Source organism: Podarcis raffonei, chromosome 1 (genome assembly GCF_027172205.1).
Source record: "Podarcis raffonei isolate rPodRaf1 chromosome 1, rPodRaf1.pri, whole genome shotgun sequence".
Classification (NCBI taxonomy): domain Eukaryota; kingdom Metazoa; phylum Chordata; class Lepidosauria; order Squamata; family Lacertidae; genus Podarcis; species Podarcis raffonei.
The window spans coordinates 83,081,928-83,109,605 of NC_070602.1; the positions used below are offsets into that span (position 1 = coordinate 83,081,928).

General features: G+C 43.1%; 1 protein-coding gene across 5 annotated transcripts in view; it reads left to right on the top strand.

Annotated features, from left to right (window-relative positions):
- The first annotated feature begins 4,944 nt into the window (after positions 1 to 4,944).
- The window catches only part of KDM2A (lysine demethylase 2A), a 54,268-nt gene continuing 31,534 nt past the window's right edge, over positions 4,945 to 27,678 (top strand). The window contains exons 1-5 of one of the 5 annotated variants that reach the window (XM_053399328.1): positions 4,945 to 5,039; positions 5,859 to 5,886; positions 7,644 to 7,748; positions 22,884 to 23,022; positions 24,812 to 24,890. In XM_053399328.1, coding sequence (XP_053255303.1) covers positions 5,020 to 5,039; positions 5,859 to 5,886; positions 7,644 to 7,748; positions 22,884 to 23,022; positions 24,812 to 24,890 — 371 coding nt within the window. In that variant the 5' untranslated portion in view covers positions 4,945 to 5,019. Of the gene's footprint in view, positions 5,040 to 5,858; positions 5,887 to 7,643; positions 7,749 to 22,883; positions 23,023 to 23,979; positions 24,003 to 24,811; positions 24,891 to 27,678 lie in introns of those variants that run through there. The other 4 variants (XM_053399336.1, XM_053399318.1, XM_053399309.1 and 1 more) reach the window with 4 other exon arrangements.

A 27,678-nucleotide genomic window follows, 5' to 3' on the forward strand; every position in this document is an offset into this window, starting at 1 on the left:
ACCACATCCAGCCTCCACCTGTTCCCCGCCAGAGGAGCTGTCCTCCAGCTGCTGCCTGCCTCCTCCAGCCCCACCGGCAGCGTCATCCTTCCTAAAAAAACTCTGGGAAATGGGGGGGCACCGGAGGGAGCTTTGCACCACAGCGCCAGATATGCTTAAGACTGTCCTGCATGCCTGGAACTGCTATCTTAAGTATATATTTTGTTAGGCTGCAATCATTTCTAATTGACAGAGAGAATAGAACCATACACAAACCACATGGAAAGTGCTTCCATTCATGCAAAAGGAGATATAACCCTCCATTTCTGGGATTCACTTCCAGGTTCCCGGCACTGCCCATGTGTGTGTTGTTGTGCACAAATAGAGCACATGTAAATGGAGAGTTGCCTGAAGATGTGTTTCAAGGTAAAAAAAAGGCATCAGTGAGGGAAACAGCTTTATCTTCATGGGGAACGAATTCCACAAGCAGGAAGCCACCACAGAGTAAGCCCTATGCCACATTACTACATTCCAAGCCATGCACATTGATGGGACTGCGAGATGCGGCTCCCCTGCATTCGCATGCACAAATACATAGGCACATTTTATACAGACACACACAAAGAGTAATACTAGTAATAATAAAAATGATAATAATAATAATAATTTATTATTTATACCCTGTAGCTCCCATCTGAATATTAAAAACACAATAAAACATCAAACATTAAAAACTTCCCTAAACAGGGCTGCCTTCAGATATCTTCTAAAAGTCAGATAGCTGCTTATTTCCTTGATATCTGATGGGAGGGTGCTCCACAAGGCAAGCGCCACCACCGAGAAGGCCCTCTGCCTGGTTCCCTGTAACTTTGCAGTGAGGGAACTGCCAGAAGGCTCTCGAAGCTGGACCTCAGTGTCCGGGTTGAACGATGCAGGTGAGGCCGTTTAGGGCATTAAAGGTCAGCACCAGCACTTTGCATTGTGCACGGAAACATAATACTAGTGCTGGGAATAGGTAGAAACAGTGATGTTAATTGGATTGGCATTGCTACAGGCCACCCCAATCTTTGCTAAGCAGGAGCAAGTTTCCCAGGGTCTTGGCTTCAGCAGGGTTTTTGTTGCTTTGGAGCAAGGCAAGGCGGAGTCTGTTGTGTCTTTAAGAAATATGGTTTATTCACAAATATGTACACCTGAGTTTTATAGAGGGAGTGCAGAACAATATACTCCAAGGATGTCTCTTGTCGCTCCCTTCATACCTTACGCAAGCTTGGTTCCAGAGCAGAAGCCAGCCATGCTCCCCAGACTCTGGGTGCAGCCTCTCCCAGCAGCGCCAGACTGAGGGCATTGCGTGCAGTTCCCCGGCACAGGGCGCTGAGCTGAGGGAGTGCAAAACTGAGAAGATCCATAACAGAGAAGTTCTCTACCACCATATTACAAATGATACCAAAGTCCGCTCCTGTTTTCAGCCAGTGCTTCATGGAATTTCTGGCCCTCTCTTCCTCTTCCTAAAAAAGTTTCACTCCAAACACAACTGCTATTGTCCTTTACAGTACTTGCTAACACATAGCTGGAGGACGAACTCCACTCCACTTTGTCTGACGCTGAATGGCTCACCCTTTGTCAGGGTAATGACCCCGCCATCACCTGTCTTTGTTCTCTGATAGCACCTCTCTCAGCCAATCTCCTGAGGAAGCCGGCTTGATTTATGTTAATCTTTTAGGCCTTGCTAAATCCATTGATCAAACCCCACATTTGCTTAATGCCATAAATTATGGGGAGGACCTGGCACCCAGGAATTTTAGGGGATCCTTGTCCCCTGGAGACCCATAACATTATATCTGAGCATGTGCACAATGTCCTTTGTTTCTGGGTAAACTGACCTAGTCATCCCCACATTCCTGTGGAATAAGGCAGAGAAATTTTTAAATGAAACAGCACTACAGCTTGGGAAGGTCCAGAGCTCAGTGGCTGAGATTCTGTGTAGCTTCCAGAAGGTCCCCATTTCACTCACCTGCATCTCCAGGTGGGGCTAGAAGAGATCTCTGTTTGAAAGCCTGGAGAGTCACTGCTAGTCAGTGTAGGCTGAGCTGGATGGCCCAGTGTACGAGATAAAAAGGTAACGGTACCCCTGCCCGTATGGGCCAGTCGTGTCCGACTCTAGGGTTGTGCGCCCATCTCACTTAAGAGGCCGGGGGCAGCGCTGTTCGGAGACACTTCCAGGTCACGTGGCCAACGTGACGAAGCTGCTCTGGCGAGCCAGCACCAGCGCAGCACAAGGAAACGCCGTTTACCTTCCCGCTATAAAGCGGTACCCATTTATCTACTTGCACTTGAAAGAGTGCTTTCGAACTGCTAGGTGGGCAGGAGCTGGGACCGAACGACAGGAGATCACCCCGCCGCGGGGATTTGAACCGCCGACCATACCCACAGCGCCACCCGCGTCCCAGTGTACGAGATAGGCAGTCTTAAAACCCAGCATTATTTACTCTTTTTAAAAAGAGAAAAACCTAAGCACTATAGATGCAATATGTTAACTTGAAGCAACATCCATCTAAAATGCTGCCAGATGGGCTTTTAAAAAAAGGCATAGGTATTGGAGACAAAATGGGAAACAGAAAGATGGATCAGGTTTTTACATAACCTGTCAGACTGGAGAACCAAGGAGTGCCTCCTTTGATGCATTTAAAGCTCATTTGGCTGTAGCCACACCTAAGAGCTGAATTCGCCTTTGAAAGTCAAGCAGTGGCAAAGAAATGTAGAATCTGAAAACAAAAATGACCAAAAACTGTTTAAGGGAATCTTAAAAATTAGTACATTGATTGCAGTATAAACGTTTAAAAAAAAGTTAACCTCTATCTCCAGTTTCTTACAAGTTTCACTGAACCCAAGATACTGAAGAGATAAGGCAAAAGCAAAAATGGCTTTATACTAATCTGGCAATTGTTTCACAGAATACGAACTGTAAGAAGAGTCAAATTAAACATTCTTGTGATGCTAAGAGCCCTTCTCATCAACCTGAAATTCTACACAAAGAACAGGGCACTGTTGAGATCTGTCCCTTTAATTTCTTTATTTGTGAATTGCACAGACAACCAAATGTCGTTAGACATACATTCCAGGTTAATTTTAAACAATTCTGATATATGAGTTACCTAAACAATGTTTCAACGAACGAGGACCCTCTTTTTCTAAGTGGGCATAAGATTTGATTGATTATATCACAGTCCTAAACACACTGGTTGGTTTCGACAGAAAGTTTCTTCTGTTACGGTTGGGAGGGAGGTGTTAATTCTATATTACCGCAGGGATCGTCTGTCAATTCATGCATTTCAACCACACTGAAACCCCGAGCCGTCATGTTTTTCACAAAAGTCTATGGATTGCGATCAAAATCGGGATGCTAAACAATAGAGCGTATCATAGTTTAAGTAGGGTGCGATCTGCACATGTCTAAAAGTTTTTGGTTTTTTTAAAAAAATCTTTTACTCCAGAGCAACTTCCACCGGGACGTGCTTCTACTTAGATGCACATTAGGATGAGGTTTGCTCCGTACAAAATAGGTCGTCATAACTTGCTGTTTTACCGAACTCTATTTATTGTATAAACTAATGTCTTCTTCAAAATTTAGATCCACGCCCCTGTGCTTTTCAACATATTTTACGTTTCGTAAACGTAATCTAATCAAACTAATCAAACTAACAAAAGCCTGATTTAATCCAAACTGAACAGCCCCTCCCCTGACTTCTGCCGGGGGGAAAAACCCTCCAAAAGATTAGGTTAACGCCACACCTTTGAGGAAATTTATCTCAACATTAACTGACGCTGAAGTAATTATATACTGACAACAGCCAGCCGCCAGGATGCATTTGGTTTCTGATATTTAGTTGACAGTGTGCATGGCCCTTTGATTCAGTTTTTTTAGGGGCTTTCCGCGCGGTTTCTGGAAAATAAGAGTACTGTATCCCTTTTCTGCACCACTTTACTGTTTACCACCGCGGCGTGACGCCGAAAAAGAATATTCTCACGGCAGGTAATGTTAGATGCAACAGAGTGAGCTCGGAGGAAGGCGGGGAAGGTGTTTTTTACTATCCTGTCCTAAACATCCCTACACGTGGTCAGCCCAACTGAACTGCTGCGAGATTCGTTTAAAAACTTCAGTCTCAGCAAACCGGACAGGTCTCCAAACCAGATACCCATTTTTTTTAAGTCACTCACTCCCTTGTCCGAAACAGAGGCATAAACATAGCCTCTGGCAATTGTGGGCTTGGTGGGTGGGGATGCCGTTTCCAGAAAAAATAAGAGGACATTCCACCCCCTGCAAAAAAAATAAAAAGATAAAGCAACTATTCTTGCAGCCGATCTGCTATTTGTTCACTCTGCAGCCGACACAAAGACAAAGCCTTGGGATGTTTGATGCCCGCCGTTACCTGCAGAGCCACTCTGAGCAGGGCATGTCCCCCCCAAAAGCCTCGTATCGCTAAATGGGCCTAGAACTGGCAACTCCCTGTGTCCCCTTTAAAACAAAACAGAGTGTGGAGGCCTCTTTATCTACACACTTTGAAGAAATCCGGCCCTTAAACTTCTTACTCTGGATTAGTTCCATTGAGATCAATAGCCCTAATCCAGTCTGACTCTCAGCACATGAAGAGGGACCGCTGCCTACAGTCACTAGCGCCGGGCAGACAGCTGCCGTTACTGCGCACGCGCCAGAAACCGTATTAGTATTTCCAATAGGCAAAGCAACAGAAAACTACAGTTTTACGTAAGACTCCGATCAAGCCAGAAGGGTGACAAAAAAAAAAAAAACAACTCCACACAAAGGCGCATGCGTCTCCGCTGCCTGACTCTAGGCCAAAAAGAGGTAGTCTGCGCTCTCGCGCTTGCGCAGTTAGGCTGCTCTTGTTTCTGGGTGGGGAAAATTACGCCTGCGCATGGTAGGCGCCTGCCCTTAGGGAGGGGGGTCAGCGAGAGAAGGATATGCCGCGCAGGCGCAGTATGGCGGCCTTGTATGTGTGTATGTGAGAGTCTGACGGGTTCAAAATGGCGGCGGCTGCTTCTATGTGAGGGGAAGAGTCTGGGGGTTGTGGGGAGGGATCGGGTGGCGGTGTCGGACGGGCGCCGGTGGGTTGGGGGGCCCAGCTGCGCGGTGCTGGGTCGCAGCTCCTTGGCCCCAAGAGGCGGCGCGGCGGTGCTTGCTGGCCCAGCGCCTTGAGAGGCTGCGGTCGCGTCCCAGGGGGGTGTTAGGGCTTGGGCTCGGGTTCGAGTTCGGGGAATGCGCGAGGAGCTTCGCGTGGGGCCGGCGTTACTGAGCCCGGGTGGAGCGGGGGGCTGGGCTGGGCTGGGTGGGGGCATCTGAGGTGAGCCGAGTGGGCTGAGCTGAGGGGTGTGTGGATGCCCTAGAAAGGCAAGTTGTGGGACTGGGAAGGCTGGACATGTAGGTGAGACTGGTCTGGATTTGGGGCACAGGGGTCCAGGACCTGCAGCCCAAGAACAGCGACTGAGAGCTGATTTGTTTCATGACTGGATGGAGGTGGGGGAGACTTTCTGTAAGGGCAGGAGCTGGAGAGAGAGTTGCTTTCCCTCCTGAGGAGTTATGGCTCTGGGTTCCCAACTTGGAGGGTAGGGTGAAGAGAGACTGTCGTTCTCAGGGCAACCCCCTCCGGCCCAAGGCTGGCCTCGCTGAGAGGAGCTGAGGAACTGAGCGCCCTCCAGAGCCTACCTGATGACGCCCCCTTTCCCCCAACAGTGGGATCGGGGTCCCTTCTTTCTGAGGGGCTTATAGCCCATTTTGGATGCTAACGTTCTCCAGCCTTCAGGGTCGAAGAGTAATGCACTTGGGAATTAATTGACTTTCCGGCTTCTCTTTTCTCCTGCCCTAGGAAGGGGCAAAGGAAAACCAGAGACCTGGTAAGATATAGCGATATTTCTATTATTTTGTTTTGCAAACAGTCCTATACAGTATCTCGTTCTTTCCCTCTTGCCCTTTGCGAGCCAGGGTGCCCCATTGCGTTTATGTCACTACAAACAATGAGTGATATTCTAGTGCTTAAAATGCAGACAAAGTTTCTGCTTGCTCTGATTTGTATCTCTCTTCTGCTGGAATGGAGTTGAACTGGCATGTGGGGTGCCGATCCTCTGCTTTTTACTGACTTTGGGACTTTTGAGGCTGTTTGGAAAGAGAGAGGCACACACAAGGCTGATTTGGAATAGGAGGTGGCAAGTAGGAGCTTCTGAGTTTCACTTACCCCACCCCAAACCCTCCTGCTACTGTATACAGGAAGCCCGCAACTTACGCGCATTTAACTTGTGCACATTCAGCTTTATGCGTGTGGCAAAAATATTAAATAAAAATTAAAAGGGGGCCGGGTTCCAGGAAATTGACTTTGGCAGTCCCACATGTCATTGAACTCAGTGTGTTTTGACTATACTGTACATGATTTTGGCTTTAGGCATAATTCCCAGAATGTAACCCCTCGTAAGTTGCAGGCTTACTGTACTTGAAAATGTAAACAGAGACCATTTAGGCAATTTTGTATTGGCTTGAAATCGAGTTATGTTGTGGTCTGTATCTTATACTACTTGCTTAGCCCATGCAAATGTTAAGCGGGTGCTGAAATGACTGTTTTCTGGTGATTGACTGCTGACCCAGTCTTGTAATGCGTCTACCACTAAAACAGTACCACCATAACTTATATACACCATTTTGGGGTATGCTCAGGATCCATATCATTTCCTTTATTTGCTTGATGCATAAAGTACCTTTACATAGGCTTCTCTAGAATTAAATGTTCCATTCACTAACTTCTCCTTAACTGAGCAATAAAATAGTTGTGACACACATGTCCTGACTGAGATACAGTGGTAGTAAAGGTGTGAATGGACTACAGCATATATGATGGCTTGCTGTCATATATTGTGCCTACACTAGCCAATTAAAACATTATGCTGTTGAACTGCTGTAGTTGGTGTCTGACTGCATTTGGTCAGACTAGATCTAGGTTATGCCATAATCAGTAGCAGAATTCTGCCTCTATAATGGTGGGTAACTCTTACAGTATTCAAATGAACAATGGATTGCGTACTTTTGTCTTCTCCGCATAGAGCCAAACTGCAGTTTCAACAAATGCTGAGAGGGGTCCTTGGTTGTGGGATGCAGTAATATAGTAAACTGAGCCCTCTGTATTGATTCCATTGTGTTTAATCATGGTATCTCTATTGTTTTGAAACATTTCCTGGGAAAATTCCTATAGGTATTTGCTGACCAAACTGAGCATGTTTGTTCTTTAACTGACTTTCCAATTCATTTAAAAAGCAGACACCACATAGAATACTCTGTCGCCACCTAGCATGTATATTTACTTGGGTACTTGACAAAACTATGAAAGTATTGCTTGATGTTAAAGTGTGGATACTATGAGACTGATTCCATTGTGGAATATCCATATCACCACTTGGGATTTTTGTTTTATTTGAATTGACCCTAGTTTTAAAAAATGGCCGTGGCTTAACCAGGTCCTAAAAATTTAGTCATCCTGTTACTTCATAGTCATTGTTAATTTTCCATTCTTGATTCATGACATTTCATATTGTTGATAAAACCAAGGCAATAAAGAGTTAAAATGGAATTTCTAATCTGTTCTACTTCCTTATTCTGGTATCTTTAGGAGGAAGAAGAGGAAGACAGCAGTTCTGATATCTCATTCTCGCTCTCATCAGAAGAGTCTGAGATGGAACCTGAAGAAGAGCGGGTCCGTTATAGCAAAAGGCTGGTCAGTATATACTCTTATTCATAGTGTTTCTACCCATAACTTTTTAGATCCATTCTAACTAAAAGAAACCAAAAAAAATCAAATAATTGCCCAGTAGTGTTAATAGGCTCAATTTCAAAGTTTGTGATTTAGTAGCCACTTCAAGCTAGTCATAAATTTTAAAATTGTGCTTCCAGAGCAAGAGGAGTGTAGTAAGGCTACTAAAAGTTTCCTACAGTTGAATACAGCAAAGGCTGACTGAGGTGATGATGGTTAGCAAAGCTGGAGGTGACTGAGCAAGAATGTGGACACACATGTTTGGCCTCCATTGTGCTTTCAGTTTTGCAGTCTTGGATTATCACAGGTGTGCTATCTTGAATTTAACACTGTGTCCAGAAGCTCAGGTTGTGGTAGTGTTAGAGTGCTTTGGTTGACTACATCTGGTGTGAAATTTGGGTATTTTGTCCAATTTGGACCTGGTGAGTTGTTCATGTTTGTACCCTTAAGGCTAGTTCACCATAATGTATTTTGTGGAGCTTACCTTGAGGATGAGTCAGAAGCTTCTCAAATGGTATACTGTGCTGCAGCTCATTTCCTGAGAAGAGTAGGTTTTATAGAGCATAGTATACCTAATGCTTCAGTGCTTGTTACTGCAGAATCTATTAGTGTCCAACATACCATATGAGGGGTTTTGTGGGATCAGTTTCAGGTATGACAGCCTGATGATATGAACAAAGTGTTTGAAGCAGTGCATCCAAACAAGGCTGGTTACTGAAGTGTAGACAGTCACCTGATCAGCAGGAGTTCAAAGCAGGGCCCTTCACAAGGCCCTTGCAAAGAGCTTTGTGTTGTGCTTTGAAGTACTGAGGATCAGCTGACCAGCAGTGCTCCAGAAACAATTGTGAAGGATTACTGGCAGGTGGACATCCTCACCCACCTGTCAAATTTGGACTGTGGGGGTGGAGGTAAGGATCTGGCCTGTCAGCTGGATCCAGTCCCCCACCCCTGGAGTAATGCGTAGTTATGTGATATGGTGCTACCCGGCTGCTTGAAGGTGGTAGTGGTGTGGTCTTTCCTGAAAAATCTTGCCTTGGATCCAATGGTATGTGGCAACTTGGGCCTAATTGCAAAATACCCTATTTCAGAGGAAGTTGCTTGCTTGAGAGAGTAGTAGTGGTTTAAATACAGGTGTTTCTATGTGAAATATATTATATTTAGCCTTACCAGTCTGGGTTCCAACCTAGCTTAGGGACTGAGTTGGCCTTAATTGCACTGATGGGTGACCTTTATAAGGTGAGGGAAAGGAGGGTTGCAACCCAGTTAATCTTTCTTGATCTCAGCAGCTTTTGATATTAAGCTTAGTATCCTTCTGGATCAGCTCTATGGTTTGGGGGTTGGAGGTGTTGTTCTGCATATCTGCCCAGCTTGATTGCAGAGTAGTACTGGGTGACTGTGTCTGCCCCCTAGCAATTATTCTCTTGGATACCACTGTGCAGTACTTTGTCCTCAGTGCTATTTAACATCTAAGTAAAGCCATTGGGATTTAGAGCACAATGTCTTCAGTATTATTATTATTATTATTATTATCATCATCATCATCATCATCATCAATTATTAAATTTATATACTACCCTTTATCAAAAGGTCCCAGGGCAGTGTACAACATTACAAACCTACTTTATGGAGCATAAGATTGAAAACATAAAACAAAGCATAGTTATAGGCAGCATAATAATAAAATAATAATAACAGTCCCTCCGCCCCCACAACTTTAACAGGCCATAGATTATTTAATGGACTAAGGTCTTGGTAAAGACGAATGTTTTAGGCTGGCACCTAAAGACATGGAGTAATAATGCCTGGTGAGCCATTCTGGGGAGAGCATTCCACAGATGGGGAGCCACCACAGAAAAGGTCAGTTCTTGTGTTGTCATCCTCCAAACCACTCATGGAGAGGGGCATAGAGAAGGGCCTCTGATGACAAATGCAGAGTCCAGATCAATTTGTATGGGGAAAGGTGGTCCTTAAGATACACTCAACGACTGATTTAGGCATGTCCAAATGATGCGTGATTGTACACAGAACCTGGAGGTAGCCCCCAAATGTCAAAGATGACACAAAAAGGGGCAGGGTGGAACAGATTTACACATGTTCTGGTGTATGCAGGGGTCTGGAATGTAACCCCCGTGCAAAATGAGGATTGCCAGTATTGCAGTCTTGAGCTGTGTAAGGCTCATGACAATTGACTCTCCTTCTCTCTTACATCTGAATCTGGTGGCAAGTTCTGAGCTGATATCTAAATGCAGTTGTGTGCTGAATGGATGCCAGTAGACCTTGACTGAATCCTGACAAGGTTATGGATGTTTCCCTCCTTTTGAAGATTTGTAGTCTGGAGGTACTCATCTTTGTCACAAGAATCCTCATTGGCTAAGAGTACATTCTACCAGCTGTGGTAGGCTAGATAAGGACGTCCCTGTTAGGGGTTATAGGTTCACATTGGTCCATGCATGCATTGGTAATCTTGGTTATTGGTTATTGTAATGCACTCTATGCAGGGTTGCACCATACCAAACTCTACATAATCTGTTACTTCAAGAACATGGGATGACCATCCCCTGCAGTATAAATAGGAAGGAAAAAGTGTAAATGGAGAATAATTGAATTGGAAGTACTTGGTGCTTGGCTGAAACCAACACAGCATAGTTATTATTGAAATTACAAAACTGGAATTTGACCTAATTACTTCTGAGAGGTATTCAAAGACACTCTTAGTTTACTGATGTGTAACGTATTTAAGTCTGTCTTGGTTGTTTAAGCTTACAAATGTAATCGGGCATTTTGTTTCTTGGCATCTTTCATTGTTTGTGTATAGGCAAATTATATTACCTTCAACACCCATATTTGTGATTATGATATGTGTGTGGTGGTGGGAAACTATATGTGCTCAGTCTTTATGGGTTTGTAAAGCTGGGTTTGTATAGGCTGGAGGAGTGGAATTAAAAAATTGTACAAGTTATGGGAGGTGAGTTCATATTAGGAAAGAAGAAATGAGAATAAGATCTGGTAGCAAACCTTTCCTTATTAAAAAAAGAGTGCACGGGATGGCTGTACAGCAGTTTTGAAACATTCTAACTTCAGAGAATCCTTTTTATATTTGTTTGTCTGCTGAGGTGCCCTGTAGCAATGCCACAAAGCATATGCATGGCAAAGGACTCCTGAATATGTTTAGTGCGCTCTGAATATGTTTAGTGTGCTCAGCTTAGTTCACTTGATATACTGGTTTCTCCTGTTAGCCCTAGTGGTCAAACCACACCAATTGTAATATTGAATGAATTTGACATTGCTGCATAAACCTGCACCATGGCATTAAAGAAGTACATTGATAGTACTGAGCAAGCTTTTCTTTTGGTGAGTGTTGTCCTTTGGTAATCTAGTTGTCCTTTAGTAAGAATCCTTAGCATGTATCTAGGAACTACAAGATTTCATAGGATTGCATTTGAAAACCATTCAAAAAAGTATTGTGGTAAAATAAGAAAAAGGAAATTAAGTTGCCCTGAACCTCCAGGATAGGCTAGAGAAAGCAAATTAAAATATATTGATCGTATCTGTCAAAATACTTGTATCTGTAGATGATTGATGGGATTAGATTTTATACTTGTTGTTGACGAGTTTTCCATATAACTTTCAGGAAGGGTTTATTTCAGCATTCAGTTGTGCCAGAAACTAAAAACTGTCTTCCACAAATACCAAGTGGAGCTATCCTTTTGTGTGTGCGTTAGGAATATTGTTAAGTGGTTAGCCAGCAAAGATAAAATTGTTGTAATGGATATAGTCGAACTATTGTAAAGTTGAGGTTCATTTGTTGAGGTCTTTGTAACTGTAGCTAGCTGATGGTTTCAAATATGTAGTTAAATTTTGAGTTTCTGCAAAATTGGACTCTCATTTTTAATACTTACCTGCTTTCAAATAGAAAAGTATGTACCTAGTTAGCTACATACAATAATGTTGTGCCTAGCTCTTCAGATAATGCAGTGGTACCTCGTATTACGTACCGTCCCCCTTACGAATGCTGCGGGTTACGCGCTCCTCTAACCTGGATGCCCCTTGTTGTGACCTTTGCCCCGGGATGTGAGCGGAAGTCGCGCTCCGGCTGTGCTGCAGCAGCGGGAGGCGCCATTAGAGAAAGCGCACCTCATGTTACGAGCAGTTTCCTGTTACGAACGGACATCCAGAACGTAGTAAGTATGTAACACGAGGTACCACTGTAGAAGAAAGAATCCAACTTTGGTTTGCTCAACATGTTTAGCCTTGGAACCAATTTTGTTTCGAGTATGTGAAATTGGTTTTTATATGGAATGGATTATAGTATTCTTACTAAATGCCTCTACTTTATTTTTTGGTCAGGTGTCCATGCCTCCCCACCAACCTTGTGATTTTTCTTCCCCTGTGCCCCTCCCCCCAAAAGCTCTTGCTTTTTAGCCCTCCAAACCATGTTAAGGATATCTTTGGCCCATGGACCATATCTGACCCAACACAGTTCCTACCAGTGATGCCGTTTTCCACAAACAACACCCATCTGCCATTGAATGTGGCATCAGTTATGGGGCAGGTAGAGATGCAGCTGGACTAGCATAGCTGATGTCTGCAGAAAGCAGCTTTGGCAGGTCAATGCTCAATGCATGGGAAGCACTGCCCAAAACACTTTGCAAGCTTTGTGCTCAATGGATCCCAAGTGCTTCCCAACCAGCTGGCTGTTGGGTGTTTGGGAAGGACTATGTGAGGTTGGGGGACAACCCACCTATCAACCCCTTGGTTTCACAATGGGTTATCCTGTTGACATGTCAAAGTTGGCCCATAAGGCTCTAGCTTGCTGGATCAAAAAGGTTCCCCTCCCCTACTCCAAATTCTCTGAACTGCTACCAAACATATTCTCTTGAATCTTTGGGACTGCAAAAGTATAACATTATATATGTGCTTTTTATTGGACCAACATGGCTGGCTATCTATGTTTCACCTGAAAAAGGGTAAGTACAACTTTCAAACTGGCCAATTTGACTGGAATTGTAGACTAAGAGATAAACTTGTGCAAGTAAAAGAAAGAAAGATAAAGAATGTATTTAATTTTTCCAACAATATATGCATAAGAGATATAAATGACGTTACTAGAATGCAGTAATAATGGACACAACCATATAAAGTGATGTCTGAACTTCAACTTCATGTGACCAGCAATAATACTGAAGGCCAGACACATTTCATTCCACAAGGGGTCTTTCTTAATGGTCAATAAATGTATAAATTTCAGTGTTGTCACCAGAAAGAAATCATATGGCTGATTTATATAAACAGCTGACCTACCTCATCCTTAGAATTTTTATACAATTAAGTCGCAAACTGTATAGCAGGGATGTCTAACCGGTTGACCACCGGGTAGGTTTGGGTTGACCATGGGCGATTTTTTTCCTTATCCCCCAAAAGTAAACTCAATATTTTTAACTTGCCCCTCCAAAAAAAGGCTAATAACCTTTACTTTCCTCCCTTAAAAAGCTCAACAATTTTGACTTTCCTCCCCCCAAAAACCTCAACAACTTTGACCTGAACCCCCAAAAAGGGGTAGATCACTGCCAGTTTTTTATTTTGTGAGTAGATCGCAGTCTCTTGGGAGTTGGACGTCCCTGCTGCATCTTCTTCTTTGACGATCAGTCGTAGCCGAGTAAGATTGTCTTCCATAAACACAGTTTGAACAATGAGTTCATAAGTGACTGTTGAGCCGATTCTGGATCCATACATCCTTCCACAGTGGGGACATTGGTTTCTGGGCGGGAGTTGATCACGGTGTGGATTGCCAAGCGTGCCTTCCTCTTAGCACATTTCTCCCTTGTGTCCTGAGTTCGAGTGTCTTCAAACCCCATGACACCTTTGGCAAAGGCTGTTCTCCAACTGGAGCGCTCGCAGGCCAGTGTTTCCCATTTGTCAGTGTTTATACTACATTTTTTTAGATTTGTCTTGAAACAGTCTTTAAACCTCTTTTGTTGACTACCAGCATTACGCTTTTACATTTTTAAGTTCGGAATAGAGTAGTTGCTTTGGAAGACGATCATCAGGCATCTGCACAACATGACCACTCCAACGAAGTTGATGTTGAAGAATCATTGCTTCAACACTGGTGATATTTACTTCTTCCAGTACACTGATATTAGTTCGCCTGTCTTCCCAAGTGATGTGTAAAAATTTTTGGAGACACTGTTGATGGAATCTTTCGAGGAGTTGGAGATGGCGTTTATAAGTGGTCCATGTTTCACAAGCATATAGTAAGGTTGGTAGTACAATAGCTTTGTAAACAAGCATTTTGGTTTCCCTGTGAATGTCCTGGTCCTCAAACACTCTGCACTTCAATCGGGAGAAAGCTGCACTCGCAGAGTTCAGGCAATGCTGGATTTCAGCATCAATGTTGGCCCTTGTGGAAAGATAATTGTCTAGATGGGAGAAGTGATCAGCATTTTCCAACGTTACACCATTGAGTTAGATTTGTGGTGCTGCAGAGGGGTTATTTTGTACTTGTTGGTGCAGCACTTTGGTTTTTTGGATGTTGAGTGATAGGCCAAGCTTTTCGTAAGCTTCTGCAAAGATATTTAGGATGGTTTGGAGGTCATCCTCTGAGCGTGCACACACTACGTTGTCATCAGCATACTGAAGCTCTATGACGGACCCCGCTGTATAGTTTAGTATAGAAGGTGGTATATTTCTAGTACTCAGTCATATATATTTCTGGGGCTTTCAACAGGATCTCTACTTGGCAAATGTCAGCCATCCAGTCCATCTGGCAATTCACTCCCCACCCCCCCTTTTAAAAAAACTTCATACCGAATTTTGTGCCTAAGTTACACTTTTGAGGTTGGGTTTTCTGTTTTCTTTTCTTTGGATCTTCTTTACTGGGAATGTATGCATTAATCACGTTACAGTACTAATTTTCTGAAACAGTGCTGTTTAGAAATAGAAAATTTTGCACCCAATATCACTGAGACATGCCACACACACACACACACACACACACACACACACACTGCAATTGTCAGAGTTCTGAGCTTACTAAGATGAGAAATAGTGAATATATGTTTGGGATAATAGGCAGACATCTTGAAGAATTGGTTTTGAGACCCAACTGCCAGTCAAGTTTAAAAGTACTGCGCTAAATAGAGCTATGGCCTTTCCATTATACACAATAGATTTTTGTGTGGAATAGAAGAAGCAGGAGACTGCATTGTCTTGTATTTCTTTTACATTTCTACTTGATAACTGAATTGGAAATTCTCTTTCACCAGTGAAGTGAATGTATTCTTTTTTAGTTACTGATACAGTCTCTTATTAATCATTGGTGGACCTTGCAGAGCTTCCTAGGTCACAAGTGCTGGTCTTACATGTCTTTAACTTTGATCATAGGTATTTCCATCTGAAAGATTCAGCTGTCCTGATTGAGGACCCCCACCCTTTTTTCTTCTTCTGTTGGTGTAATTGTAGCTAATTTAGTTTGCATTCACATATTGATGTCCTTCAAAATTTTCGGGAAAACCCTAATCACTGCTGTTAAAAGAAAGATGCGTCTTTAGATTTTAGAATAAAAAACTACTAATGCAGAATATTTTCTGTTCAGTAACACAACCAATGAGCAGAACTCCACTCATAGGACGCTCCTACTGGAGAAAGAGGAAATTTGATTTTTGCTTCATGCTCCCTGAAAAGTTTGGTTGAAGGAACCTCAAAAGAACAGTGTGAGTGGTGGTACAACAATCTGAAGAGCAAAGGGGGATTAGTTTAAGTCACCCTCTCTCCTTCAGCAGAAGCCTCTCCTGAATCTCAGTCTCTTTCACAAATGGGACACTCTGGATGCAACCCACTGACTTTCTATCAGCTGAGGAGTCCTAGCTTTACTTGCCTGAAGCTTTTAGTATGGAAACAATAGAACTTTTGTGTTTAAACAAAGATTATGTGCTAGCATCAAATACAAAATATAAGAGAAACCACCTAAAGGTTTCTTTTCCATAAAGTTTTCTCAAACAGCTGGTCAAAGTGGTGGAGACTTTTCAAGAGTTTCAAGTCCTAAAGACTTCCTTTGCTGTTCTTTCATTTAATCGGTGGGTAAACGATAATCTGAGATTAAATGAGGAGTTGAATATTTGCATTTATCAATCAATTAAAGGCATAACCCAAACTGAGAGCTGCCTGGAGGGCTTAATGAAGCAACATTACCTACCACTGGTGCATTTGAATCGCTGTTGCACACACCAGCCATGGCAGAAGGTGTGAACAAGGCAAATCAATGGGCCAGCATGGAACTGGTGCAGCAGTTGGGCCTGGTGTCAGCAGTGTGGCTGTCTTGGTAGGCTCATTTTGGAGCTTTCTGCTGGCTGCTGTTGATGGGGATCCCAGCAGCAGTAGTTCTGTCTACCTACAAAGCCAGAAACTTCACATCATCAAAGTGATGCTGGCAGCACTTTGCAGGCAAAGGCTGGCAGTTCTCGGCAGAGGGACACCACCTAATTCCCTTACCTCCAGTCCAGTGCAGATGGGGTTTAGATTGCCCCCTAAAGTTTATGGCACTAAAAAATATCTAGTCTTCTTGCTGAATGTAATCTTTTATACTCGGGGTTCATAATTAGCAGGGCGCCAGGTGCATTTTGCACCTAAAGATTCTCCATTTGCGATCACCTCCACAAGTCGGTGTCATTTGTACGAGGCTGGCACTCAAAGATTACTGAAATGTATGTGCTTTGAAGCCTCAACGTATATGTTAAGGATAGACAATAAAGGAGGTAAGGAGTTTAATAATGAAGAGTAGAGTGTGTTGAAAACTGAAGTTTGGTACAAATATTTTTATTGTAAAAACCAAATTAAACATGTATTAACAATTTCTGCTAAAATGTGATATTAACAATGTGTCACTTATGTGAACTGCATATTAGTTCACGCTTATCAAAATAATAACTAAAAAGGGTTGCTGACACACACACCCAGTGGCAACTAGACATTCTGTTTTGGCACCCACAACCCAGGTCCCAGGAGCCATTTGGCTCCTAGCCTTTCTATCCCAGTTTATACTGCCACAAAAAAGCTCAAATTGCTAGGCACAAGAATTGCAGAAAAAGGAGTTCAGAAACAGAATCTAGAAGTCTGGAAGCATAGACGATTTGAGTGCTTAACGTGTGTATTCCTGTTTACTTTTAATTTGGGGAAATTTCTCAAAGGACGAAACCAGATGAAATCCAATGCATCCCCTGCCTTTCGGACCTCCTTGTAAAACTTTCTCAGGTGTGATGCTGAAAGTAGATCTTAGTTAAAGGTCTCTTGTTTACATCCAGTTATGTTTCTACAGCAACAACATGCACCCACATAACAAAAAAGGAAATGTTCTCTATCCAGGGATTCTTTGAATCTCTAAGGAATCTGCAAGATCTTGACAAAAACAAGATGACTTCAAAATTCTTGATTAAAAGCTTGGGCTTAAAGGATGCAAAAACCATACTAATGTAATGAAATACGTTTGTGGGCTTTCTGGAAGCAGAACACAATTGAAAACTTTACTGATCTTATCTTAACCTAAAGATTTGGGGGAGGAAGGTTCAGTAGAAAATGGAGTGAACAGAAAAGTGCTGAGGAATGCTGTTTGAATCATCCAAGCAGAGTTCTGAACTCTTCATGTATGCTAGGCAGTGTGATGTGGTGTCGACAACAAAGATTTGTACTTCCAGAAATAGGTAAAAAATATGATATTTACCTTGACCAATGCCAGGACACTGTGCTAGTCTCACTCACAGAGGATTTCATACATTGGTCACTTTGCAAAATCAAAGTATGTCTCATGTCTTATTTGAAAGCATTGAACTGTCATGGGGAAATGTCATGGGTTTTTATTTCCTTTTTAAGATGGGCCTGTCAATTCCATGCTATTCTGGTGCATTTGATAGTTTTTGGAATGAACAATTTTGTCAGTAGAAGCATTCATTTTTTGGGTCATGCTGTCTGTCTTGAAGCCCTAGACAGTATTCAAGCTTAGTTAATTACTGGTGGTTATTGTATACTAAACAGGTCTGCTCAATTAGCCACCTGTTATTTTATCTAGGTGTGAAAGCTGGCAGCTAAGATGATAGTCTGACCCAAGAATATGGCATGAATCCTAATTAAACTGTATCAGACCTAATCAGAAACAGGTCTTGAATGCAGAAATGACATGCAGGTGTTTCTTAAAGTCAAGACAAGCAGTGGAAATGATTGGTAATCTTTCAGTTAACTTCTCTTAGGAAAACTGCTTCCTTACTAGTGTCTTAATATAGGCGTGTAATTTCTAGCTTTAGGTTGCGTGTGCCATATTACTCTCTATGTCAAGAGTAATATAGGTATATAACATCGATATATGTGTGTGTGTATGCGCGCGCACGCACACACACAGATTATATGTTATTTATCCTGGTAATCCTGACATAGGTTCTGAAGTAACTGAAGCATGTGTGAGGGGTCATTTGGGTTAGTATGTACAACTCTTACAGATACAGTGGACGCTCGGGTTGCGAACGTGATCCGTGTGGGATGCATGTTTGTAACCCGCAGAGTTCGCAACCAGCAGCAGCACATCTACACACGTGTGGGTTGCGATTCAGTGCTTCTGCGGATGTGCAAAGCACGATTTAGCGCTTCTGCTCATGCGCAACCGCAAAACCCAGAAGTAACCCTTTCCGGTACTTCCAGGTTTCGGCGGTCCGTAGCCCCAAAAAAACGCAACTTGAAGCGTCTGTAACCCGAGGTATGACTGTATGTTGTTTCTAATGCTATGTATTGCAGGGGATTGGACTAGAGGAGCCTTGGGGTCTCTTCCAGCCCTACAGTTCTAGATTCTATGTATACAGAGGTCTATTTATGCAACAGGGCTTCCTCTCCTTTCCCTGCATGCTCTCAAAAATTGTTCTGGAGGGTCCTCCTACCCTCTGGAGCAGATTTTGAGGTGGCCCAGGGGGTTGCCTAAGCAAGATAGTGCAAGCAAGATTGTGCTAACAGGACAGCAGCATCGGATGTGAACCTGAGGTCTTTTCACTTCATTCTATTCTTTAAGAGTACTTTGCTTGTTTGGGTCTCAAGAAGGCAGAAAAGTTGTAAAAGCATTTTGATCATAAAGAATGTACCCCTCAGTAGAACGGGGCAAGTCAGTCGATCTTCTGACTGTCCCACTTAGTGTATATACAAAGCACTGTAGAAGGTGAAGCATTTGATGGCATACCAAGAGGTTTGCAGGCAAACAAGTATATCCTTTGCCTCATTTAGTATGGAGAATCCATAAATAGGATAAACTTGAAATTAAGCATGTAGTGTAGTTTGTCAGCTTTTCGCGATGGGCCTCTTGTGCTCTTAATAGCAGAAAACTGGGAGATGAAGCTTCGCCCACCGCTGCATCTCAATGCCACAATAAGCTAAGCTGATGCTATCAGTGACAGTGTGCGACACAGGAGACAGGCGATACTGGGACCAGTAGTGTCTTTTTAAAATTAAACTGTTAATATTTCTACAGTTCACAAGTCAGTTTTTAAATGGCCATGTCATTTCCTGTGTAGCTTCTAAGCAAGGGAGTGACTGCTTATTTGGCTTTGTAACTTGTTTTGTTTTTTTGGTTCCACATTGTTTGCTTTGTTAAAATTACTGCATGTATGTGAAACCAATAAATGTCTGACTATGCAAAACAGAATATAACAATTTGCAAAAGATCTTTTGCATCCAATCTTGTATTTAGTGGATTTTTTGGAGCGTTTTTTTTCTGGCTGAATAATAGTCATTCACCACAGTGACTTGCAGAGACGTGAAGCTGGTTGGGCTGGTCAGCTTTGAGTTGCTAACCTTCCATTTCCAGCTCTTTCAAAATAGCCTAGCAAGTTTATAATTGAACTGATGATGCAACAGAGGAGTTAGTCAGTTTTCCCCTGCAGGAGAAATTTAGCTCAGCAGTATACTAGATAGACACAGTTAATTCTGTCAAAATAGAATGAGCTGACCAATTCTTTTCTGGGCCAGAATTGCTAAATACCTCAGTACCTGGTTCAGTCTTAGCATCTTCAGATATGTCTGTGCGAGTGTTTGAAACTCCCATTGTTCTAGGTTCATTTTGCGACAGGGAATCATTAATGGTGAACAGTTTCTGAGCTCCGGGTGCAGTACTGTGCCCAAGATTTCAGATTAAAACTGCAGAGTGGAAGGAAAGGAGGACCCTTTTCTGCCTCCTCACTTCTAGCTACTCTCTGAAGACTGGAGAAGAAACCCTCTTAAGAATATTATTTGGGGGGGGGCAGGGGAAGGACTAGACGATGTGAAAAATGAACATAATATTTTAGCTGCAGTTCATTCATTTTCAGCTTGTATTCTTGTTATAAAAAGGCACGCCTAGACATTCCATTGTTGCACCCATAACCTAGCTTTAAGGTGCCATTTAGCTCCTAGCTTTCATATCTCAGTTTCTAGCACTGGTCTGTGTAGATTTTCAAACTGGAATGACTTCCCCATCCTGTAAGAAAGTAAGGGGGGGGGCGCCTTACATGTATTCCACTCACGTGTGACTGTGCTTACGCAGGTCATAAATAAATAAATAGACCTGCCCTTGCTCAGGACTACTGCCTGGAAGTCACTTGGGGCTGCCGCCCAAGTGAGGGAAGGCAGCCTTCAAGCGACCAGCAGTGCGCGGCGAGAGATGCCTTTTCTCCACCTCTGCCTCTCCACCACGTGTCTGCACCCCCATCTAGACCATCACAGCTACTTTTGCTTTTTATGCACAGAAGTAGCTTCACCCTCTTTATCTCTTGCCATGTGAAATTACTAATCCTGGTTTTATCTGGAAAACGTCCAAAAACTGTAGTAAAACTTGCATTTCAAGGTGTATATCATGAGAACCAGTGAGGGGTAAGTATTAGTTTTGGACTATGCCCATTGTCCTAGGAGATCAGGGTTTGAATCCCTACTTAACCATGAATCTCATTGAGTGATCTACCACCAGTCACTGTCCCTCAGCCTAACCTATCTCAAAGAGTTGTGATGATAAAATGGGGAGAACCATGTACACCACCTTGAACTGCTTGGAGGGAAAGGTGGTATATAATAAATATAATAAATAAAATTTGTGTGTGGTAATATTAGAAACATGATTTAACAAGCTGATAAATCCTGCAGGAGACATAAATTCATATTTAAATAGATCCATGCTCATTTAAACACAAGTGTGCAAATAACCAGTTGCCCATGATGGCTACATTTTTCCATTAATTTGGACTTTAGAATCTAAGGAATATTAGCCTTTTGGTTAATATATAATATGTTGAGCTTTTATAGTTTCAGGGAAAACTAGGTAACTGCAGTGTGAAATACAGTGGTACCTTGAGTTACAAATGCTTCAAGTTACAAACTCCGCTAACCTGGAAGAGTTACCTTGAGTTGAGAACTTTGCCCCAGGATGAGAACGGAAATTGTGTGCCAGCAGCAGCAAGAGGCCCCATTAGCAAAAGCACGCCTCTAGTTAAGAACGGTTTCATGTTAAGAATGGACCTCTGGAACGAATTAAGTTCGTAACTAGAGGTACCACTGTACAGCTACTGTGGATAAATGTGGCCACTAGGGGGTCCAGTAGCAACATAATACCGTACTGAGCAAATCCTTTTACAGCCCAACTTGAAAAAAAGAGAAATAAGGAAACATACCTATATGCGGGAGGCAGTGGAGGACAGAAGTGCCTGGCGTGCTCTGGTCCATGGGGTCACGAAGAGTCGGACACGACTAAACGACTAAACAACAACAACCTATATGGACAAGGCTGACATAGTAAAGTATCTGTCTAGCACTGCTGGAAGGAAGGTAGTGCCTAAGGCAGTGTTTCAGCAGGAGTATGGATTAGGCTGGGTATATCAGAAAGAGGAGCTATAACTTAACTTAATTAGTCACTTGTTTTTTAATATTACAGAGTTGAGTCCAGACTGAGTATTTGCAGGAAATAAACGGCTTCAGTTGAAGTGTTTGTACCTTCACACAAATGAGGCCCTCTTCAGGAAACCCTCATCCAAAAATTGCTCATATTATTTCCGTGTCTCAAATCTTCCTAAGACAATAGACTTGGGTGGAGAAGCTGTGGCACTCCAGATATTGTTGGACTCAACTTCCATCAGTCCCTGCCAGCATGACCAAGGATCAGGGATGATGGGAGTTGTAATCCATCATAACCTAAAGATCCATAAGTTTCTCATCCCTGCAACAGACTGACTTCATCGCAAACGTAGGCATTTCTGGATTATAGTTAATTTTCGTTTTACTACATTCTCAGGCCCGAGCTTGATTTGGTACACTTAGCTAATGATGTGCTTCCAGAAATGCAATTGGTTAATACAGGGTGAGTCCTTTAAAAGAGGCCCCATGAATACAGAGTACACATGTTCCACGGGGCCTCTTTTAAAAGACTCACCCTGTACATCTTAGGGGGCCACCAGATTCTGGTACAGTGTTTGCAGAATTTAAGGGAAATAAAGAAAGAATCCAATTTCTTTGGAACTATCAAAAATCTGTAGATATTAGCAGGAAGTATAATACCAGGATGTTACCATCTTGTGTTGCCATTAGCCCCCATCATGCTTTCCTCAAAGGGGCATTGTGTGAATAAAAGGGCTGTGCCACCTTTCCTCTGGCCCTACCCTGATGACACATGGCTTTTTTTGACCCTACCTTCTCTGTCCACACATTAGCATGGACACCTGAGGCAGGGAACATGATGTATGTAGACTTCCCATTTCAGGCCTCCACATTAATATGTAGATAGTGGTACTGCAGAGAGCCATGCATCAGGGTGGAACTTGAGACATAGCCATTGGCTCATTCTAGTAGTGGGAAAGGACTATCATTCAACATCAATATGAAGTCACACGGAAAGAGCATTCAGATAAGTAATTGCACATTTTTTAAAACTGATATAATTGTAAACAGGATCTCTTTACGGAAGGTTGTATTGGTTTAATCACCTATGCTCAAGAAGAACATGTGAGCACATGTTGTGCATGTACATTGCATATCTCCGGAAACTTGCTGCCATCTAGCTGTTGGGTTCAAGACAATGGCTCCTCCAGTTCTCACCTGTCACTATTTCCACAGCGTGGTGCTATGAGACGACGTTATGAGGATGATGGCATCTCAGATGATGAAATTGAGGGGAAACGAACATTTGACCTCGAAGAGAAACTTACCACCAACAAATTTAATGCCGATTTTGTGGTCTTCATGGAAGGCAAAGGTAAGCATCATGCCAAGCTACCTTTCTAAGATTCAGATATCTGTGAGCTCTTTTTTCTATTGCAGTAATAAGCAACAAGTGTGTTTTGACTCTCTAGATGTGCTTAAGCACCATGTATATTGGAACTCCAGCTTCCTATTTTAAAAGAACCAAATTGATATGCATCATGATTGCATAGAGTATTTGAAAATAAATTGTTCTACCTCTCACGTTTTACACTAAAGTATGGCAATATGGTGAGGTGGACTTCCCTTAGGCTTGTGTAATCTTGTTTTTAAGCAGAACTCCATGGCCTGACCAGCATGAAGAACAATTACAAAAATGCTTTTTAATAACTTTTATTGTAGTTGCATTTCATTATTTGAAATATAAGAGTGCCTTGTGAAATAAATCACAATTTTTAGGGTACCAGGTAGGAAACAGGAGCCACAGTCATGTCAGCCACAGGCAAAAGTCCTACATTCAAGATTATATTGTAAAAAGACAATGCCCTTTAAGAAACATTTATTGTTGTCACTTATTCTCACAGTAACCAGAAATATAGGTACTTCTGAAACACACTATCCATACTAAATGGTGATCCTGATTATTATGTGATATTAATAAGGCGGCTTGGGGAAAATCTGCTAGCTATTTATCATCTAAATGAAAAACTATAGATATATGTAGTTCGGATTCTGGGAGCAGGAAGCTGGTGGTCTCCTAGAGGTCTGTCAGTAGTATACCTTGTGATCCTTACTGACATTGTGCCCACCACTGCAGTGTAGGGTACAGATGTTATTTTCACAAGGAACTGTGGCCAGCCAAAGGCAATGATACCATTTTTTATGCATCTTTCTGTGACGGACCCATTGTGATCCTTTCTAATATTGGGCTTAGTCATGGGACCTCTATCCAGACAGCAAAATGGGGCCACCCACAGACAAGACAGTTCTGCATACAAGGTGGATTCCCCTGGGGTTGAGGAACATTTGATTCATGTGAGTGTTTTAAACTTTTTGTGTTCAGTAGGTTACCTGTGAATGGGCTGCATAGTGAATACTGCTGTTGTGAATGTAGAAGGGGAGGATGGCATATAGAAGGAAAAGCTTTTTAGAACTAGAAATGTCCCTTTCTGAACTCAAGAGGACTTAACTCTGGGAGAATTCATTGCACCTAATTTTGCATTTTTAGTACTTGTGCATCTCCTTTGTTGTCCCTTCTTGAGGCACCTGCTGGAGAATGTTGTCCTTGAAAAATAGCATCAGCTATCACTTAATGACTTGCATTACTGTGGGAAATTCTGTACAAAAATGTTTTTGGTTTTTTTTAATTGGTCAGTTCCTCAGCTGTAGATAGGAGCCAAGATTTGGAATAGTTCTGAATCTGCTCCTTGGAAGTGTACCACTTTGGAACGCAGCTGATTGAAATGCCTTTAAGTGAATGAGCAAGAAGGATTGGAATACTGTTTTGCCTTTCAACTTTGAAGTAGCAATTGGCCGAAATCCTTGCATAAGACCATCTGAAAGCTAGAGTGGATAATTTGGGCGGAGAATCAACATAAAGGTTTTTGTGTCAATGTCAACCCTTTGATTAACCAGTATTATATATGTATGCATGAATCTGAATACTCATAGATGTCTGCCAAATTAAGGGTCATGTGGCTGCAAGTGAATAATCTATTGCTCTGGACAGTGTCACTAGCATTCTTTATACTTTGTCTCCCTTTTTAAAATACAGCTTTTTCCCAGTACCTTCTTGTCAGCTGCTAGCCTCTCTTAACAAATGTTGTCTTCTCTCCTCCCGACAGACTTCAATGTGGAATATATTCAGCGTGGTGGCTTAAGAGATCCATTGATCTTCAAAAATTGTGATGGACTTGGAATAAAGTAAGTGTTGATGCAAAGTGTTTGCCATTAGTTAAGTTGTTCGCTGATGCTAGTAAAGTAACCCTAATCAGGACTGGTGAAATGATGAGGTATAATGGGACAATTGCCTCAGGCAGTGGGCACAAGGGATAGCTAATTGGCATCTCACAGGCCCCTTATTTGATTAATTATTGGCTTGGGCAGCCAGCTGCCAACCCAGCATGGCTCTTTACCACCTCTTCTGCCACATCTTCCCTGCCTTGCCTTTCACTGAGAAAGGATGAAGGTGTGAGGCCTTCTGGGTGTTGTGGCCAGAAGAATGCCTGACACCTACATCAGCTGGCGGCAGTGGCTGTTTTAAAATTTGGGGGGAAATGTAAAGTTGCTTGTAACTTTAGAACAAAAATCAAAACCTAAGTTTAAAACTGTCTTTCTAGATGACAACACAAACTGAGCTCAAGTAGTCTTCTGGCAATCTTGCTCAGAAGGCCTCACTTTGAAAAAGCCCCCCCTCAAAAAAAACCCACAGCTCTTCTTCTGAACAAGATAGGAAGGGGGTGGAGAAACTGCTGGCACTGCAAATGCAGCAGCAAAGAAAAATAAAATTTAAAAATGTATGAAAAGGCAGGGAGGAGGAAAGTGAGAGGGAAGAAGCCAGCACAACCAGCACTGCAAAAAGCAGTGGGGTACCAGCCTACCTCAGAGCAGTCCCTTGTGTGCAGAGCTTGACCTCAGTATGTAGCAAATTTCCCAGAATGTGTCTCCTATATAGCTGTACAGAAGCTTCTAATTCAAATTCAGGATTCCATCCCAGCCAGTGGGTTAAATATTGAATCTCAGAAGCTGCAGTCATATTGTATCCAGTCCTGTTTGCTGGCATTTTCATCCTTGTTTCATCCCCACTACAGTAATAATCTTCTGACTCACTGAAAGATAGTGCAGCAAGGTCCTTGACTCGCAGCATGCATAGTGAGTCTTCCGAAGGTGTACCTTCCATAAGGACTTGAGCCAGAGGTTTTCAACCTTTTTTGGTCCATGGCTCCCTTGACCAGCTACATTCTTTCTGCGGCACCCCTGTGGGGCTCAGGAACCCAGTTATGTCACCCCTTGCCTGCGGAGCTGGGAGCCTCTCACCCTTTTTCAAACACCCTCCCTTGTGGAATGTTCCCTCAGCCTTCTCTCCCATCTCCTTGGGAGTTACAGGGGCAGCTGCTGCTGCTGCTGCCTCTTGTCTCTGAGCTGCCCCCCCCACTTCCCCAAAGAGAGGTGCCTCCTCACACTGCCCCACAGGGGCCTGGGAAGCACCCCCTGGCCAGCCCCAGAGGTACCATTTGCCAGAGGAGCTTGTAGCCAGGGCTGCTGCAACAAACAGCTGTGCAAGCCTTTGAGAGGCAGAGATGCAAGGAGAGAAGGAAAGAGGGACAGAGGCTAGTGTTGCCCACAGCACCGCTGACTATCATTCAAGGCACCCCAGGGTGCCACAGCACACTGGTTGAAAACCACTGACTTAAGCTGTGGGCCCAAAGTGTTCCTCTTGCTGCTTTAATCATGGGACAGAATACAGCCATGGTTTGTTCTGCTTTCAAAGAACATTCATTCATTCATTCATTCATTCATTAGATTTATGAGTCCTCATTAGTCCTTATGAGTCCATTCATTAGATTTAGAGTCCTCAAAGTGGCTAACAGCATTTCTAAAACACAACTGATACCAAGAACCACAAGCACCTTCCTTGCTTCATTTTCCTCCCAAGATAATGTGGCACAAGTAATTGGTACAAACATGCCAGCCTGCCTTGCACTGACGCTGGCATGGCTGCAGCAATTTTCCATCTGCAAAGGTGTTTTTTAATTACATATACACACACTGCTGTCCAATATAAAATACTACTGCTACTTACAGTGGCTAACTACAAGGAGTTAAAACAATAAAATGCACACAATAGTGTGGGGAAAGTGCAGATAAAACACTGAGTAAAGATGGCAGAAAAATAAACTCAGTTTAAAACCCTGGGGAAAAGTAAAAGTTCTGGTGTCTGAACAACAGCAAAATATGCACCAGGCAAACCTACTTGGTGAGAATTCCACAGCTTGGTTGCCACAAGAAGGTCCTCTCAGATACCACTCGCCTTGCCTCTGTTTAGGAGAGCCAGACAGCAGTTCTTGGGCAGGGTTATGGGAAGGTATGTGTATCTAGGGAATTAACCCATGTGGGGCTTTAAAGGTACCGTACTTTTCGCACCATAGGACGCACTGGACAATAGGACGCACCTGTTTTAGAGGGGGGAGAACAAGAAAAAAAATCTCCCCCTCTCTGCCCAGTGCCCCTTCAGCGAAGCGGCAGAAGGCGCTGCGCAGAGAGGGGGAGAATTTCCCCCCTCTTGTTTTCCCCCTCTAAAACAAGGTGCCGTTTAAGGTGCGTTCAGTCGCCTTCAGGAGGCCACCTTGGAAGCCTGGAGAGCGAGAGGGGTCGGTGCGCACCGACCCCTCTCGCTCTCCAGGCTTCAGGTTCCTTTCGACCAGCTCTTTGGGGCTGGTGAGGGAAAGCCCACCACCAGCCCCAAAGAGCAGGTCGGGGAGCAGCGGAAAGCTTCTATGGCTTCTTTAGCCCCGCAACCCTCTCCAGCCAGGAGAGGGTCGCGGGGCTATGGCATCTTCGCTCCATAGGACGCACTCACATTTCCCCTTCATTTTTGAAGGGGGAAAAGTGCGTCCTATAGAGCGAAAAATACCGTATGTTCTAGTACTCTGAATTCTGCTTGGAAATGGACCAATAACCAGCAAAGATGTTTAAACACCTGTGAGAGATG